This window comes from Streptopelia decaocto (assembly GCF_964273445.1).
Source record: "Streptopelia decaocto genome assembly, chromosome: 4".
NCBI lineage: Eukaryota > Metazoa > Chordata > Aves > Columbiformes > Columbidae > Streptopelia > Streptopelia decaocto.
The window spans coordinates 44,169,191-44,186,815 of NC_138658.1; the positions used below are offsets into that span (position 1 = coordinate 44,169,191).

General features: G+C 39.1%; 2 protein-coding genes across 4 annotated transcripts in view; both read right to left on the reverse strand.

Moving 5' to 3' along the window:
* Nucleotides 1-93: 93 nt before the first annotated feature.
* CENPU (centromere protein U) lies at nt 94-10,172 on the reverse strand. Of its 2 annotated transcripts, none has more exons than XM_082050998.1 (12): nt 9,870-10,172; nt 9,552-9,697; nt 8,449-8,602; nt 7,164-7,269; nt 6,204-6,312; nt 5,608-5,680; nt 4,440-4,557; nt 3,970-4,048; nt 3,079-3,126; nt 1,731-1,792; nt 980-1,136; nt 94-294 (listed from the first exon to the last, which is right to left on the reverse strand). In XM_082050998.1, exons 2-12 carry the CDS (start codon nt 9,600-9,602, stop codon nt 157-159), a joined length of 1,095 nt encoding a protein of 364 aa, XP_081907124.1. In that variant the 5' UTR covers nt 9,603-9,697; nt 9,870-10,172; the 3' UTR covers nt 94-156. The 2 variants fall into 2 exon arrangements, with proteins under 2 accessions (XP_081907124.1, XP_081907125.1); XM_082050999.1 differs by having other exon boundaries at nt 5,608-5,653; nt 9,870-10,169.
* Nucleotides 10,173-11,965: 1,793 nt separating this feature from the next.
* Nucleotides 11,966-17,625, reverse strand: part of ACSL1 (acyl-CoA synthetase long chain family member 1) — a 42,052-nt gene continuing 36,392 nt past the window's right edge. For both annotated transcript variants that reach the window (XM_082051884.1, XM_082051885.1), the window contains exons 17-21: nt 15,506-15,622; nt 15,090-15,233; nt 14,425-14,526; nt 14,275-14,346; nt 11,966-13,590 (exon numbers count right to left, since the gene is read on the reverse strand). In XM_082051884.1, coding sequence (XP_081908010.1) covers nt 13,450-13,590; nt 14,275-14,346; nt 14,425-14,526; nt 15,090-15,233; nt 15,506-15,622 — 576 coding nt within the window. In that variant the 3' untranslated portion in view covers nt 11,966-13,449. The remainder of the gene's footprint in view (nt 13,591-14,274; nt 14,347-14,424; nt 14,527-15,089; nt 15,234-15,505; nt 15,623-17,625) is intronic.

The following is a 17,625-nucleotide window of genomic DNA, read 5'->3' on the forward strand; positions in this document are numbered from 1 at the left end:
GACTATTTGACAGCAGAAAGCTACAATCACTGATAAAGTCACTGCCTTCTTTTAAACACTGAAGCAAAATAGAGCAGCAACAATTAAACAAGATGTAAGCACTGTCCATTTTAATAATTGTTCCTAAAGAATGTTGAGAAGTCTATTAAAATGCACTTAACATTTGTTTGATAACTTCCCTCTTGGTACATCTAGAGCCTCTTCCAGTTTCATATTGATGTTCTCAAAGTGTCTTTCTGCTCCTAGAATTCTCCGTGATTCCACCAGAAGAGCAGGTAGGCTGGAAGTTCCATACTGTTGTTAAGGAAATCAAACCACAAAGCAACATTTTGAACTCTTGGAAAAAAAAAAAATCGCTTATGTATCTTTATGATCATGATTCTTAAAAGTGAAGAAGAGCCAACATTAGAGAGTCTTCTGAGATGGCAGGATTTCCTTACACATGGTGGGCACGTGGCATTGCCAACAGAAAACACCACACCAGGTCATAAGCCACAGTAAAAGGGGAAGGAGTTCTAAGACTATAAATTAATCTGGTCATGGAATACAAGCACTGTTCCTTGCATTAACTACCTTACAGAACGGACATATAAGTACCAGAGCTTTCCCTACCTTTGAAAAATAACAACAAAAACTGATTTCTTGTTTCTCACTGTATATCTTTCTTCAATTTCTATTAAAAAAAAAAGTCAGGCCTGAGGACAAACGTTACTCTTCTATGTCCTCTGAATTCCTGGACAGAGACAGCAAGGTAGCCAAATCCTCTCTGAAATACTTTTGTTTCTAACAAAACCAAAAAACCAAGTCAGGTACTGCAGTGTTGTTGCAGCAGTGATTCTCCAGTTGCTGCCACAAAGACAATGAACAAAATATTGCTAGTCAATGTAAGTAAACATTAACAGAAATGTCCATCAGTCCAGGAAAACAAAAGGGGAGGGGCTTATCCAGAACAGTTCAGAAACACAAAACATGTACTTACTACCAATTTTTCTTCTGGGTTTTTCTCTCTATAATCCAGACAGTCTTGCTGTAGCTCCTTTAAATCAGTAAGTAATGCAGTTGCTTGCCTTAAGGAAGATTTCCGTTCTTTTATCTCATTATATTCTCTTTGTAGTTTTATCAGTTGTGGTTCAGCTCTGAAAAAGATCAAGGCTTTGATGACTGTATCTACATATTTATTTCATGAGTAACTATGAACATATTTCCTCTGAAGAAGACGTAAGGGAAATGTTGGTCAGAAATACAAAGCATAGGTTAGTATAATATACTATTTAATCAGAACAATGAGCATATTATTTGAACAGGAGCACAGTTCCAAATCCACAAAAAAATCCCGAACTTCTTTCCACATCTCACTTTTAGTGAGTCTGACAATACAGCCACTCTTTCTCAAGCACCTGAGTTTTTCAAGTGAAGTTTCTTAAGTACCCGATGTTCTGCTTCTGCACAGGCTGAGGTGTTCTGTGCTTACGCTGAAGCACATTCGGGATTTACAAACTCGATACACCTCCGCCTAAGTAAACTGAAGGGCTTAATCTGTTAAATCATCACTCCAAAAACTGAACACCAGCAGCCATTTTCATTTAATAGTGTTGCAGCAAAGCTTTCTTAAAATGGTCAAACTATTAAAACCAAATAAAATAACAAAAAAGTTACTTTAACTTCTCGGCTAACAAATACCAGACTTCTTAAGTTCTTCAGGCTATTATTGTGCATCAACACAAACATACCGAGTGAGCTCTTCTCTGAGTTGCAACAGCTGCTGCCTTTTCTTCTTGATGTTTGTCATTACCTGAAATAAATAGCGAAATAGTGAGGAAAGTATTTGAAACGGTTTCTGTAACTTCAAAGGCAAACAACTCAAATGCCATTGTTTTTTTTTTCTTTGAGATTTATGCTTCTGATTCTGGGTGTGGACGATTCCAAGATACCAGACCTTATTTGAAATTCATATTTTAGACATTTTAAAGAACTTTAAAGTGTCAAACTCTGATGTCCATCAAAAATTTATTTTAAGGAACATTGGATTTACAAGCATAGGAGTTTGTGACATTTCAAATGCAAACATGATCAACTCTGGCAGGTTCTTTGTTTCTGTTTGAAAAATGCAGAGAAATATGAATGTATGCTCAGTATCATTGCCATAAATAAAGAACTAAGGATAATTAAGCTGTCTTTAGTACAACATCCAATTAAAAAAAAAATATAAATTTAGCACCTAAAGATCTGATTTTAAACAAATGCATAAGAGGCAAAATAAGGGTAACTGAGTGGCTGTGAATGCTATATGTTTATTGCAATTTTCATTTTACATGCAGAATAGCAGACCATATCACTTCAAACTAACAAGACTTCAGCACAAAATTGCTGCCTCTCAGAATAAGCTCTCTCTTGACTTGTTAAAAACTATTTTGTCACCAAAAATTTTGCAGAAGAGGTTAATCTTGGCAGAAAGCCTCTGGCAGACAGTGCCTAATATCTCTACATAAATATCTCTACTGCAGGGCTTCACCTGATGAAAGCATTGCAATGCACAAGTTCCTCCTCCTGTGGACACTCCATTGCATTTTCAGTCAATTACTGCTCACTCTGAACGAGCAGAGGAACTGTCTGCCCCTGAACAACAGGCTTGCATCTATGTAGGGAACGCAGCTCCCCCGGACTGCTCTCCTTCAGACTGAACAATCCAATTCTGCCCTCACAGGTCACCGTCCTTGCTGCCCTCTTAGATTTTATACTCATCGATGTTTCTTGAAGGATAGCTCTCAATATTTAATTGTCTCTCCAGAGGCTTCATCAGTGCTCATTAAAGACTAATTCACACACACAGGTACATCCTAATGTGTACTCCTCCTTCTTACACCAGTACAGCAGTATATGTATGGAGTTTGCAAGCCATCATATTTCCTCAGATCATTAAAAAACAACCTCTATTCTCTATTTGTGCAGTTGGTTCTGTAGTACAATACACTTTTTTGTGGATTATTTTCTTTTTTAAGTCAACTTTTTCAAATTCCAATGCTCACCTCTGTATGCTGCACAGTCTAATGACAGCACGTCTTTCAGATATGTATTTACCTTAGCATTTTTTTTCTTCATATTCTTTAATTCCTGGACTTCCACTATCTACAGAGGAAAAGAAGGATTACAGATTTACTATGGATCTTAATTTCATCCTTATCCTCCTAAAAACACAGTTGCAAGAATCTTGCATCAGTTAGTGCAAGTAATACTCCTTGTACCAATTAGTGTAATACTACCTAGCTTAACTTTTCTATAACTTCATATAAAACACATAAATCTAGTAATTTTAAAAATATAGCTTTAGTACTTATCCATTGTACTTAAGATAACTCTCACAAAGTCCTGAGTTTATTTTACTAGTTGTAATTAGTAAGAATAATTCTCAGCCTTCCAAGCTAACAAGCTTTTTACTGTTAGGTTCAAACTATTAATTAAAAAGGGTGATTTTTCCTGAAGTATGTTAGAGGCCATAGTCAGGCCTCTACACAAGTGTCACTGAGACACAGTATAGAGATTAAATTGTCAACCCTTTAAAAATCCAGCCCACAAGCTGTTAAAAACAATGTTTTACATAACTGTGTGCTTATTCAAATTATGCAGCTTGACAGTTTTACTACATAATGCTTTAGATAGGAAAACACTTCAAGATTATTATATGCTTCCCTATTCTTAAGAGCCGATGATTTTGCATTGTTCTTGCATGACAGCAGTGTTCCATCTAAAGGCAATTATCATTAGTCAAAAGAAAATCAAGCAAAGAGGCAGCAAATCATAAGCTACACACAACTAACTGATTTTGTGTATTATTTAACAAGAGATAGAAAATATAGTCTCATAAAATGAATGTGTAAAGGACAATATAAAACCATACATATTTTTACTACAATGTAATATACAGCTCTACAATCACTACCACAAAATTGTTTTTATTTACGGTGTACTTACAAGATCTGTGACTTTGTCTGTGAAAGCAGAACAGAAGCTATTGATGGCTTGTCTGCAAACATTTGATTCTATGCTTTGCCTGAAGAAGTCAGAGGGACAAAACACAACCCATTTGGGTTAGTTAAGGAGAAATTGCATCCAAAAACCATTCCTTTGAGTAATGACTAAAACACCATGTTAAGCAGCTAGTAGCACAGGCCACTACGGATCTTTCGTGTACTAGCAACAGTTTAATTTCTACATTGAAAAACATCAGCTGAGATGTGTTGTTCTTATGTTTGGAAAAATATCAAATCCCCAGAGACCACCTCAAGATCACATATGAAAAAATATTTGTATCACAGAAACCTAATAATAATTAAAGTAAAACCATGCAATACTGCATGGCCTAAAGGGCAGCCCATTAGCAAAAATGCAGGTAATTCGGTTTTAAAACTGAATACTCAGCCATAGGAAAGCTGAATATTTACCTGTAATTTGCTGCTATCTTCTCAAATTCAGTAAGAACAACATCCAGTTCTGTAATATCTCTAGCAGATCTCTTCAGATCTTTGGGACACCAAACCTGTACAGAAAGTGGGCTATGAGCTGAAAAGACAGAATAAAGATAAGCATTGTACAATTCAGGTATGTTTTCTAAAATAATGACAAAGTTATTGTGGTCACCATTAAAACAACCATCTAAAAGTTATGAAAATTTTAATATTAAGCTGGAGAAGAGGGATATATGAATTATTTCATCTGTCTTTGATGATGCAACTGTGATAGACTTACCTGGCAACACTTTGAAGTTTGGATGATCAATCATATACAACTTATTTCTTATCCTTCATCATTTCAAGCAAGTCCAGGAGCATGTTAGTAAACCAACTGATATACTACACAGTGTACTGTGCTGTAAAAACTATTAGCCTGAGTTTGGGCAACCTGCATTCTCAAAGACTCAAGAATGGCTAGATCATATTTGTATGTGTTTTGTATTAATATCATATAACCCTCAAAAAAAAGGTATATACAAATGTTTGTTTAAACTTTGCAACTGCGTTATTAATGAATTCCACAAAAAGTTAAACTATGTTTCTTCACACACTCCCAAATGTAAATCTAGTACTGGAATGTGACAGGGTACCGTTCAAAGGAAGCAACATGACAGCTGAGAAACAGTTTCTCTCTACTGAAAAATGCCATGACCTCGAAGCTCCCAATCTCAAAGGTCCTTGTGCCAACAGCTGTGCCTACGCTGTGAGTCAGCGGCATCCCAACCTCTGCCCCACAGCTGGAGCTCCAGGCACCCAGACCAAGGGGTGCACTGAAGCATCACACAGCTCCGCACTCAGAGCTGAGCTTCCCTCCAAAGGGAACCGGGCTGCGTGCGAGGGACAACACACACCAGTGCTTTACCCCTACAGGGGAGTAACAGGCAAGTCCAGGGTTGTAAACCATGGGGATTGGAGCTGGGTGGCACACCAGGTCCTCAACCATTGCTAATGAGTGTCTAGACCAAAACTGAAATTAAGACCTCCCATTTCTAGACACAGGATGTTGCTATATAACAGAAATGAAAACAACTGAATTACGGAAAAGCATTCATTTTGAATGAGGAAAAGAGACACGGGAGTTTTGAAAGGTCTACTTTACCAGGAGGATCTGACATGTTCTCCTCTAAAGGCTGCTTCTTCTTCACCTGGAATTGAATTGCATTCAGAGCCTTCTGTCATATAAAAAGCAGATTAACTTAAAAAAAAAAAACCCACCGCCACCACCCTAGGTTCGCTCATTTAAAATTCTGAGTTATGGCATTTAGGTAGAATGCAGGAAGGCATTTCCTGACTGAAATGTCAGTAACAATTACAGTGGTTTTTGTTTGATTCTAATATGTATCTAAAATCTATTTTATCAATGAAAAATCCAGTTATGGCATAAGTATGTTTTACTACAATATGCCATTCTTTAAGAAGACATATTCCAGATATGAAGAAGATATCTGAAAGAAGGAAAGAACACACTCCCAAATGAGCAACAGGATCCAGGAACACCTGGCTATTGTGTTCCCTGTTGACATGACAACTGTTCCTTTAAGCATTTCACTGGGCCATCTCACAGGAATACTTGGAGGATTAATGACTTCAGATACAATTAAGTACTACAGCAGTAGTGAGAAACAAATGAAAGCTCTTCCTCTCCCCCCTGTCTAATGCAGGCACAACATGAAGTTAAGTTAAATTTAAACTGACCTGCAACTTCTTCTGTACCACATTCTCTGTAAGGGATTCATCTTCAGGATCAGCTGTGTTGAATTTCTGAACATTACTGGCAGACGCTTTTGAGCTATGCATTTCTTTACTAGGAAAATAAAAATATCCACGTGTAAACTCACTACACACTGAGAAAGAATGACCTTCAACCATATACAAAACAAAATCTTGTGTTTTGGGGAACGTTCTGTACTGCTTTGCCATTTACTTTGTGCTTCCTAAGTAGACTACATAAAAAGTTGCAAATGGCATATAAAGGGAACAGAATTTTTATGCCTCATCAGCAAAACTAACAACGGTTTAGCAATCTATTACTAGCTGACCGCTGGGATAGCCGCGTTGTATTGAGCAGGAACTTTGAAACAGACAAAATTATTTCTGAGATTATTTTAGCAGGAATAGAGGCAGCTTTCTTGGTGGTGGGCAGGGTTAATAAATAATAGTCTCATGGAAGTACTGTTATTGTCTGGCTATTTCATTCAAGTAAGTATTTCAGATTTAAACCAAATTTGATCTAACAAAGAAGAAACATGCTAAAGCTTGCTTTAAAAGCTTTATTTAAGTAATTTTTTTTGTTACATATAACTTAACTGTTTTATATTTATTTTTCAATTTTTCTGCCTTTTATCTTTAAAGACACCAACATTTGCAGAACTAATACCTCACAGAGGTATTTTAAAATCCTTTCATATTATAAAAATATAGTAAGTACTTTAATCAATATACTGCTTACAGAAGACAGACTCTAATTCATTCTCCCATTTCTTTCCCATGTTCCTCACCCTTAATTAGTCTTTTGGTTTTTCACCTGGGAAGTCTTAAGCTAAAGCATCTGTTTAATAAGCAGCTCGGGGAACCTGACAAACACAACATTTTTCCCATCTAATCTAAAAATCTGAAGATTAACGTAAGTGCCAACAATTATTTTTTTCACCGGACCTTCTTTCTGCATTTTTCCTTTGTGGAGCCGAAACGTGACCCAGTGACCCGCTCGGTGACTGCTCCTCTCCATAGGCATCCACAGCGGTGCTGTGCAAAGGGTGCTCTGCAAAGAGCAGAAAACAAGCCCTGTGAAACCTGTTCCCACCTGCTTAGGCAAAGAGCACGGACACGGCACCACTGCCTGCCATTCAGCATTTAGAACTTGGGTGCTTTGCTCACTAGTACAGAGCAAGCCTCCTTACAAGTATTATTTGAGGATTAGGAAAAATTTATACAGTGAAAAGCTTCATAGTTTCTATACTCATCCACCTGCTATTTCTTTACAAACCGAAACTAAAGGTGCATGAAAGCTCAGCATGTGTGTATGGCATATAGCAAGCAAAACATTTTGTACAGTTTATTTAAAGTCTCTCTTTGCTATGGCATACATCAATCTCCTATACATTTAAACAACTGCTTTCTAAATGTTACCTTTTTTTTCCCTAATACGGATTTCTCACTGCTTTATTGGCTGCTGTAAGAAGACAGTTATAGGTGCTACCGAAAGTCTGTAAATGTAGAATTCTTGAAGGTAGCTACCAGAATACATTGTGAATCTGAGAACGTAAAGCTTTTAGGCTGCCTTCCATGGTAAATATTTCTTTTCCAAGCACGTTGCCACAAAAACTTACTGTTAGCTTACATTAGTATTGGTGGGCATCCTTTTAATAGTTTTTAACACAGACCACAGAAGTGAGGAAAAGAAGAGCTTTTTATTTTGCAGACTTTCCATTATGACAGTCCTTTTGCTATATTGTTCTTTATAGCTCATTTTCAATGCTGTTCCTAGTAGTTATAGATAGATTTCCATTATTTCTTTAGAGCAATAAATACTACAGCTGGGAAAAGGCTCTTAGCATTTTCTCTACAACTTCTAATTACGTATTTTTTCAAATATTTTTCTTACTGACACTTACATACAAGAGTTATATATATTTAATAAGAGAACTCCACACAGAGGTGCCTATTCCATCTAACCTATTTATCTTCCAGTATAGGGAGGCCTCATTGCACAAGTCCCATATGCGGCATGAAAGTGGTTTTAATGTTTCATCAAAACCAGTGTGTTTTTGTGGTGTTACTTTTTCAGTAAAACAACATCCCTGTGAATGTCTAAGCTTGCTGCCATGCATCCTCTCCAGCAAAGAAACAAAACCTTTTCCTAGGTAAGCACTGAAATATTTTGCCCATGTGGTTTGTTCAGGAAAATCATACATTAAATAACACTGATTTTAATACTCACCAAATGAATCATTGATCTCCTCAAGGTGATTTGCTTCCGCTACCTTCAATATCCTTGAGACATCTGGTTCCTCAAGTGGACACAGTTTCCGGTGAGGATGGGAGCCGGCTTTGCGTACCCCGCTGGGCATGAAATTAACAGCTGGTTCACCCAGCTTTGTAAGTGTAAAACAGATTCAATACGACAATGAATTTCAAGAACATTTGACTAGAAATACATTTAACCTAGACCATACTGACTACAGAGCTATGATATAAAGCATTTGAAGCATTTGTTTTTTTCATCAGGCTATGGTTTTTGTTTCTCCTAAGAGAAGTGATAGTAAAAAACTGACGTATTCTGCTACTTGATACCATACTGTACCATCACCTTTGTCTTATTTTATAAAACTAAGTGTATAAGCTTAAAAATCTTACAACAGTCTAGTATCTAATTTTACAACAGTCTAATATCTAATTTCCATGACCTGTGGCCCTTTTCAGGCATTAAAATAATTCTTCTTACACCTCTGTATTACATGAATTTCCATGCCGTTCAATCTAATGATTTGCACTTCAAAAAAATGAAAATCTGTCTGTAGCTTCTTATAAATGGCAGATTTTATAAGTCGAGTATTACTTGGACACTTCTGTAAAGCAGAAGTGTAGAACAGCATTAGTTTATGAAACATTTGTCAACGTGTCATTCACACCTTAAGTGTGGCAGTAAATACCCTCACTCCTTTGCGTGTGTGCATGGAAAGGGAATTACAAGAAGAAGCAACCAAATTCCTGAGCTTTTACTTTTACCAGCACTTGGCAGCGCCTCATGAGTTTTGCTATGGTAGCAAGGACAGACACATCAGCTGCTTTCTCTTTAAGCTGTCAGGTTTGAAAGTTAACGGCCTGGTTTGCCTGATGATGTACTACTCCTAACATTTTTTAAAAAATTAAAAAATAAAAAAATAACCCCCCGACACACCGAAAGCTGCAGGAGCAGGGACCGCAGAGCGGTTCCCAGCAAGGCCCCATGTTAACACCTGCACATCCACCTCCTGAGCCAGCGTCACAGTAAAACAGCACAACACTTGCTCTTGTAATTCTGCCCAAACTAGAAAAACCTACCTTTAATTTATTTCCAGAGGGAGTTATCTTCATTTTCTTCTTTGAGGACATTTCACTGTTCAGTTTATACTATTAAATATCTAACTGAGGATTAAGTTACTGAAAAATTGCCCTGGATGCAAATCTGCTTTCTCTATCTCGATAACCTGGGAGAGAATGGGAAATATTTGTTAATTCAACGTGTTATGCATAACTCACTTCAAAAGCAGCGAAGCTGACTTTATCAGAGCAGCCCGACGCCCGCTGTAGCACACAAAAGTTAGCAACCAGACATACGTATTAAAAATAGAAAGCAAGACAACGCATAACGCTACTTACACCTTTACTTTTCCTTCAACGCTGCCGTTTCCCTCACGCAGGAGACCCCCGAGCGCCGGGAGCGCGAAGCCGGGCAGGGCAGCCTTGTTCCCGCACAGGCAGCGCCCGGGCCGGGCCCCGAACAGGGGTTTCCGCCGCCTGGCAGGAGAACCGGCGGCCCCCGCGGTCCCTGCCCCGCCTCACCCAACCGCCGCCGCTCGGCCTGGCCCCCGCAGACGCCTTCCCGCCGCGGTTCGAACGGCCGCGCAGCGCCGGAAGGGGAAGCGGCGGAGGCGGCGCGGCCGCCGGGACAGACCCGCTCCGCCCCCGGGCGCAGGCGCGGTGCCGGCCGTCGCTCCCCGCCGCGCCCGAGGAGCTGTAGCGGCGCTGGGTGGGCGGGCAGGAGAGGCGGGTCCGGACGGCGACCGTCGCGGGGGGTGCCGCGCTCCTGGGGCGGCCCCGGCAGGTGCCAGGAGGAAGGAGCGGCCGCTTGTAGAAGCGCCTTTGCTGCTGACTGATCATTTTAAAATGGAGCGCCAAGGTGCGTGACACCAGCAGCTGCCCTCTCTTCGTTTTAAAGAGGCGAGAGGAGAAAAGCCGTTTCCTCATTCCAAATATTAATCATTTTTTCCAGTACCCAGGTTGCGTGCTGACCAGTAGCACATTGGGGATTCAGTGTTCCAGAAGAATTCCATGTCCAGTGCTCTACTGGGTTTATTTTTATTTTAATCTCCCTTACACAGTACATGACAAAAACCCCAATGTTTTCTCATTAACCGATGCTGTGCCAATGTGGCATCATATCTTTGACTTCCTACCTATCTAAAAAAACCCCAAAACAAAACAAAACAAAAAAAAAAAACACCAAATAAGATGATTTATGCAAAGACAACCTGAAATCTCAGGTTAAAAATGCGCAGCAGTCAAATTGATTCAAAACATACAAATCTTACTGCAATAGTGTGCAAAAAAATCAGGATTCAGATTAAAAACTTCTAGCTCTCTGGCATTTAGCTACTCAGCAATTAAATTATGATCAGCAGATGTAGCAATTTGTCGGAAGTCTTCACTAGTTGGAATGGCCCTTTTCATCCACAGGTGGCTGTGCTCTTCTACAGGTCACCTGCTGCCCACCCTCACCCCACACCTCTGCCAGCCAAATAAAGCACAAAAAACGTCACTTTGGGATTAACAAGTGGCCTCTTTGTACTTACTAGTTTTCTGGCTATAGCACCCAGCCCCACTTAGCAGTCCAGGAGCCAAAGGTAAGAAGCAGTAGTACAGACTCCACACAGCACAGCAGAAAGCTGCCTTCGGTGGGAAGTGTTAAGAACACACACCTTAGATCCAGCTCTCACCCATCTCTTGGCCACTTCCTTTAGGAGAGGTACAGTGCTACTTCACTCCGTTTCCAAGCAGCATACACACATACTTGAATATAATATTGAATAAGTGACAAATATTTGGTTTAGAGTTCCTTTAGTAGGGAAGGAATGTATAAGGAACACACAAAATTACTCAGAAAGACTACCATGGCTAGGAACAGAAGCAGGCTTATTATTTCACAATAACATCCGTGTTAACATTGAGCTCTAAACATTGTTTTGGTCGTGATGCTCCATCGACCCTGGTCTGATAAATCTGCCCATGAAATCTTTCATACCATATCCCCAATTGAAGCCAGACGCCCAGTATAAGGTAGGAAGGGGACAATGATGACCTAACTAGAAGGAAAACCACTACCACCACCACCACTCAAAAGCACCATAAGAGTTTAAGAAAACTCCATATTTCACTCAGGAGTTGTTTATGACAACGGTAAGAATACTGCCTGTCAGAAACCATACTGAAGACAAAAATAAAAGATTGTTTGTTTAAGAATACTGATGGTGCAAGTTAGATGTAACAGCATCCCATTGGCCAAAAACTTAATACACAAGTATTAGAGCAAAGCAAAAAGTTACCTTCCAAAAGCGAGATGTCACCAACCAGCATTTATTCTGTGTTAAGTTGTGTGTTTGTGGCAGTGGAGTTTTAGAGCTTGTCAGAATTACCAAATTTCACCTCAGGCTGTTAGTCAGCAGCATCTTCCCTTGATAAATAAACACTTCACAGAGTTGAAATGCAGAAATATTTATTTTGATTTCCTTCATTGGTTTTCAAAATTGTTTTGGTTTTATAAAACATAGAAATAGCCAAGACTACGCAAACATTTGAATTCCAATGTAACAAACTACTGCTCTAACAGCTGACTTGGATTTGTGTACCTTAATTGCACACATGTATGAAATTATGCTACAGAGTAGTGCATTACAATCACACACAAATCTTAGTGCAAACCTTGTTGTGCTTGTATATTTTACATTTATCCATGTTTCCAAAAATCAGCAATGAATGCTAATGAAAAAACAACTCTGTTAAGGATAGCAAAAGACTTAATGCTGTAATAAGGCTTATTTCTGCTGATTTCTCAAACAAAAGGTAACTAGTTATTCTGTAATTTATCTGGGAATTAGGTTTTTATCCCTGAACAAACACCTATCCTGTGCCACACAGCTCTGTTGGTGTATATAAATACTTCCAATTGCTGCAAAGCATCAGGCAAAAACATTCTACCTGACCTATTTTGCTATTCAGTGGCTCATACATAAAGCACAGAAAACTGAAAGGTTATGTCAGAAGCTTATAGAGGACCTGGCACATTTTTAAAAATGCATTTAAAATACATGTTCATTACATGGAAACAAGTGGCTAGTACAGGTGCAGTGTTTACCTGACTGTTAGCATAGCTCAGCCTCCTGAATGATTTTGATTTTAGGTCTCTAGTGTTCTTGCCAGAGTTGGGATCTGTTCATTGACAAGGCTGGCACCACTCTGGAATTGTGTTAATGTAGCCAAGGTGACGGTTGCTGAATTAACTGCATCCACACTTTCAGTGCAGAACCACCACACGCAGACTTACTCTCAGGACCTTGTATTATTTGGTCTTCCTTTATGTGGAGTTCTGACTTATAACTGATAAAAGTACATCTCAGAACTGGCTGCAGATACAGAAAAAAACCCCAACATTTGGATGCCTTACCCATTAATATTAGGACTAATGCAAGAGGTGATGCCAGCTACACAACTGTAGGGGCTGGGGCTTTTTTTTGCTGGCTGGTTGGTTTTTTTTTGAATGGATTAAGTGATCCTTCTGAGGGGATACAAGATACTTAGAGGCTTTTTCAAGCCTGCCAAATCCTTGTGGAATTGACAACTGCAAAACACACTGCAGACAGCAAACATGCTGTCAATAAGAAAACCTTAGCTCCTTGGTGAAGGAGAGTCTCATTTTTGGCAAAGTCAGTCTTAAATAAGTTACATATAGTTACTATTTCTGGTTAAGGCTCTTTTTGGAAATTGTAGGTCACCATAAAAACAGTATGCAACACAACTTGACAGTAAGGCAGTGTTCCATTTCTTCAATGTTCCTATGGCAAGTACCCTTTTTTGTACAGGTTAATGATTGCACAGTTTCCTTCCCTATGTTTGCTGTAGTCAGATTACAGATATGAAGGCCAACAGTAGACACCAGACATGTGCCACCTTCCTCACTCTTCAGTTACATTTTGTTATTGGCATAGAGTTCATCTATCTGTGACTGGAAATATTTTCGCAGTTCTGGTCTCTTTGCCTTCAGTGTTGGTGTCAGCAGGCCGTTTTCAATAGAAAACATTTCAGGGTGCACGACGATGTCTTTGACCTGCCAAGTAAACAGTTACTAGCCAAGCAACATTCCTGGGAATAGACAAGGCTGTTAAAAAGATTGCCCAAACATCAGAGAATCATAACACTGTTTTGGTTCGAAAAGACCTCTAAGATCATCAAGTCCAACCGTTAACCTGACACTGCCAAGTCCACCACTAAACCATGTCCCTAAGTGCCATATCTACACATCTTTTAAATACCTCCAGGGATGGTGACTCCACCACTTCCCTGGGCAGCCTGTTCCAATGCCTGACAACCTTTTCCATGAGGAATTTTTCCCTAATATCCAATCTAAACCTCCCTTGGCACAACTTGAGGCCATTTCCTCTTGTCCTATCACTTGTTACTTGGGAGAAGAGACCAACCCCCCCTCGCTACAGCCTCCTTTCTGGTCTCCCCTCAGCCTTCTCTTCTCCAGGCTAAACAGCTCCAAATCCCTCAGCTGCTCCTCTTGTGCTCAAAACCCTTCACCAGCTTTACTGCCCTTCTCTGAACTTGCTCCAGGACCTCAATGACTTTCTTGTAGTGAGGAGCCCAAAACTGAATGCAGTATTTGAGGTGTGCCTCATAACAAAGCCCATCACTTTAAAAAATTTCCAGATTGCAGTTTCTGCAGTCGTATTAGATTGGTACTGAAAACTTTAAAGAATTATGTGTTCAGTTCTTATTGGCATCCTACCTGTTCAAATGACTTCAAACCGGATTCTTTCCCAACCCTCACCATGTCTTCCAGAATGTGTTTTTTGACGTCCTGTGGATACAGGAATACATTGTATAGCTTGCAAACGCTGATGCAAAACAGCTAACTGTTTAGTCAGATATGACTCACCTTGTTTTTGCATAGCTCTTCATATGAGCCTTCAAATCCCTTTTTCTTGGCCCAGCTGTGCAAAGTGTCAGGATCAGGTACCACAATAGCTACTAAGAAGGCCTAAAAAGGAATTTTTGTCAAGCTTTTATTTTTTCTTTTAAAATTAGCACTAGTTCCTACACATTTCTTACTTGTTGTTAGGGTTTGGACAGCAGTTCTGATCCTGCTGTAAAGTCAGCAGCTTTCTGCTACTTGAATACAGGAGTGCAGTTCAGAAGCTTGTGCTTCAGAGAATTACTCTTGTTAAGACCCACATTTCAATATCCAGTTGCAAAAAAAACGGACATCTTAGGTTTTGTGTGTTTATTTTTCTTTTTTTCTTCCTTTGTAGTGGTTTGTTGTGTTTTGTAAGTGAGTTCCAGCCCCCAACCCCCTGCCACTGTTAGCAAATTACATACAGTCATTAATACTCAGTTAAATTAATCCAGCTCTACTATCTGGTCTGAAACTAAATCCACAAACATGTTACATAACTTCTGGAGTTAAAAGTGCATTCAGAACCAATATGTGTAATGTTAATTTTAACATTTCAGTCCTAAAGTTTGAGGTGAAGGGAAGAAGGAAAAGAAGACTCTTTTCTGCAATCTCATCTTATTTTTTAAAATTACCTGAAGAACGCTTACCTGCAAGCTCTCTCCATGGACAAACACCTGAGCAAGTGCTTCACAACTCAGATACACATTTTCTATTTTCTCTGGTGCTATGTATTCTCCCTGGGCTAGTTTAAATATGTGCTTTTTCCGGTCAATGATCTTCAGTGTACCATTCTGTTGACAGAAATAACTTCCACTCAGATGAGGCACTTCAAGTGAAAAACCAATCTACACAGCTTAAGCATGCTACACTAGTACAGTAAAATAGTGCCTCAGGATTGGCACTGCTAACACTTTTTTAGTTCTAGAAACACATTAATTACCCTCCTCCTAACATTACTTGTCTTTCAGTTAATTCATTATGTTCAATACCACATTTTTTTATTTTGTTTGTTAAATCACTGCTAATGACTATGGAAGTACATTTCAGCCATAGGTTCACTTACTGGTAGCCATTTCCCAATATCTCCTGTATGAAGCCAGCCATCTTTGTCCAGTGCTTCTGCTGTTTTTTCTGGATCTTTCAAATAGCCACGAAATACACTTGGCCCTTTCACACACACCTGAAAACAGGGATTTGTCAATGTATACTACTATAAAGGGAAGTTAACAGACATTATTTGCAGTGAATGCTTTCTCTAACGGTTATTGATAAACCCAACCAAAAAGACAAGATTAAGTATATGCATTAAGTACAGAAATCTCTGCTTGAGGTTTCTGGAGACCTAACATTTTCCATTGGTATAAAGTAACATAAGAAGCAACTGGAAGCATCTGTTCTCTTCCAGTCTAGCAGCAATGTTCCTCCCTGCTATTTGAATAATCCAATTTGTCAGAGGAAATTTATTTTTATTTATCTGAAGAAATTCTGCTCAATCCAGAAATATCACCCCTCAGCCTGGCAACATGTTTGTTGCAGCTTTGGTAAGCAGCAGGGGCATTGTGCTAAAACTAGTGATGACAAAGCTGTGTATCAAGCAGTCACATGCTTATTGTAGGAAAGTAAACCAGTTAACAGCTTTGAGCTTCGAGCACTCAAGACTTCCCTATAAAGGACATCTGCAATTTCTTTGAATCAAAGGTTGTTGGGATTTGTGTAACAAGTAGAAAACTAAGAACAACTTCTCTGGGTATAACTGGATGCATGGGGATTATTGGGATCAAGAAACAGGCTTACAAGGTATGAGAAAAAGGACCAACAAGATTAAAGGTTTATAGATAAAGAGGTTGTAAGAGAGCCAGATCAGACCTTACAAGCTAAATTAAAACAATTGGTTGAGTATCTGTCAGTAAGAGAACAAAATTAAAGCAACTAGTCAGGAACATGGAATAGACCCTCAACTATACAGAGATGATCCCAGATCATGTATTTTCAGTGTTTCCCTCAGCATAAAATATAGGAATGCTGGTAAACTACAGTACAATGAACAGCAGATGTTGTCAATATGAGGGAGGTCAGAGTATTAGTGAGGGTTCTAATGACCTTGCAGAGACAGTACTAAACTCATGACCAAAACAAGGTCATGTTTTAAAAACCATGTAATTTCTGCTGTAAAAGAGAGCTTGTCTGGAAGGATGTGAGTAGAGGAGAACTCTGCATGTCCCAGTCAAGTCAAAGGCTGACTGACCAAACGTCATTTTTCACAGCTCCTACAATCACAGGATGGCAGTAGGTGACACCTTTTCCCAGTAGAGACAGCAAACCATTTATCTGTTTCCTGCTAACTGGCACTAAGACCTCATCTGCATATAAGCATATATCATTCTATTCACAAATTTATCCTTCTTGAACATGGATAACAGGCAGAAGTGAAAAGCAAGGGCTGACAGAATGGAGAATGTTGAAAGCTTACTCTCAGGAAGGAGGACTGGGAGTATTTAATCCAGCTGAAAAGCAGACAGACAATGACGAGAAAGATCTATTTTAGGCAAAGGATAATGAAACCCACTTCTATAGCTATGGGTTCCTGTTTTGTGAAACACATTACAATACTTATTTGGTAAATCTGAAATAGTTCACACTGATGAAGTTAAGACTGAAAGAGTAAGATGGTAGCTGATATATTAAGGGGCTACCATACTTATTCAAGTCCAAAGTAATTCCTAATGCAGAAAACTTTCACAGTAAGTGCAAGCAAAACATTTTAGAAGTTTTTCTTAAAAACTACTTAACTCTCATTACGAAAATGTATACTCAGTTCCTCTAGCAGACCAAGCTTTAAAATCCTATTTGAAGTGAAGCAAAAATTGCAGATGAAGGCTAAACTTGGGGTCATATGCAAGACAGGAAAGAATCTTGACATTGCTTTCAACTTGCAAATAGTTTCCCACCACCAAGCCCAATTAAATCCTTAAGTATTTCTGGGAATTAAAGCCCTATGATTTGTTTCTAGTCTTGTACAAATGACAACCAAAACAAATAAAGATTATATATTGTTTGCAGTAACAAATTAGTTACTTGCTTAAGCTACTTTTTATTTATCCATTTCTCACCCCCCAGCTGCTTCCAAGGCCTCTTGAAAGCACATGAAAGACACCACAATTAAGTTGCTTTCAGGGCTAGGGG

What these genes read in the sequence shown, in the direction of transcription:
- CENPU (XM_082050998.1), bottom strand. Translation starts at nt 9,602, where the DNA reads ATGTCCTCAAAGAAGAAAATGAAGATAACTCCCTCTGGAAATAAATTA. An exon ending in AGGAAAAATGCAGAAAGAAG is followed by an intron (nt 6,313 to 7,163) that starts GTCCGGTGAAAA and finishes TTATTTTCCTAG; the next exon opens with TAAAGAAATGCATAGCTCAA. An exon ending in CAGACAAAGTCACAGATCTT is followed by an intron (nt 3,127 to 3,969) that starts GTAAGTACACCG and finishes TTTCCTCTGTAG; the next exon opens with ATAGTGGAAGTCCAGGAATT.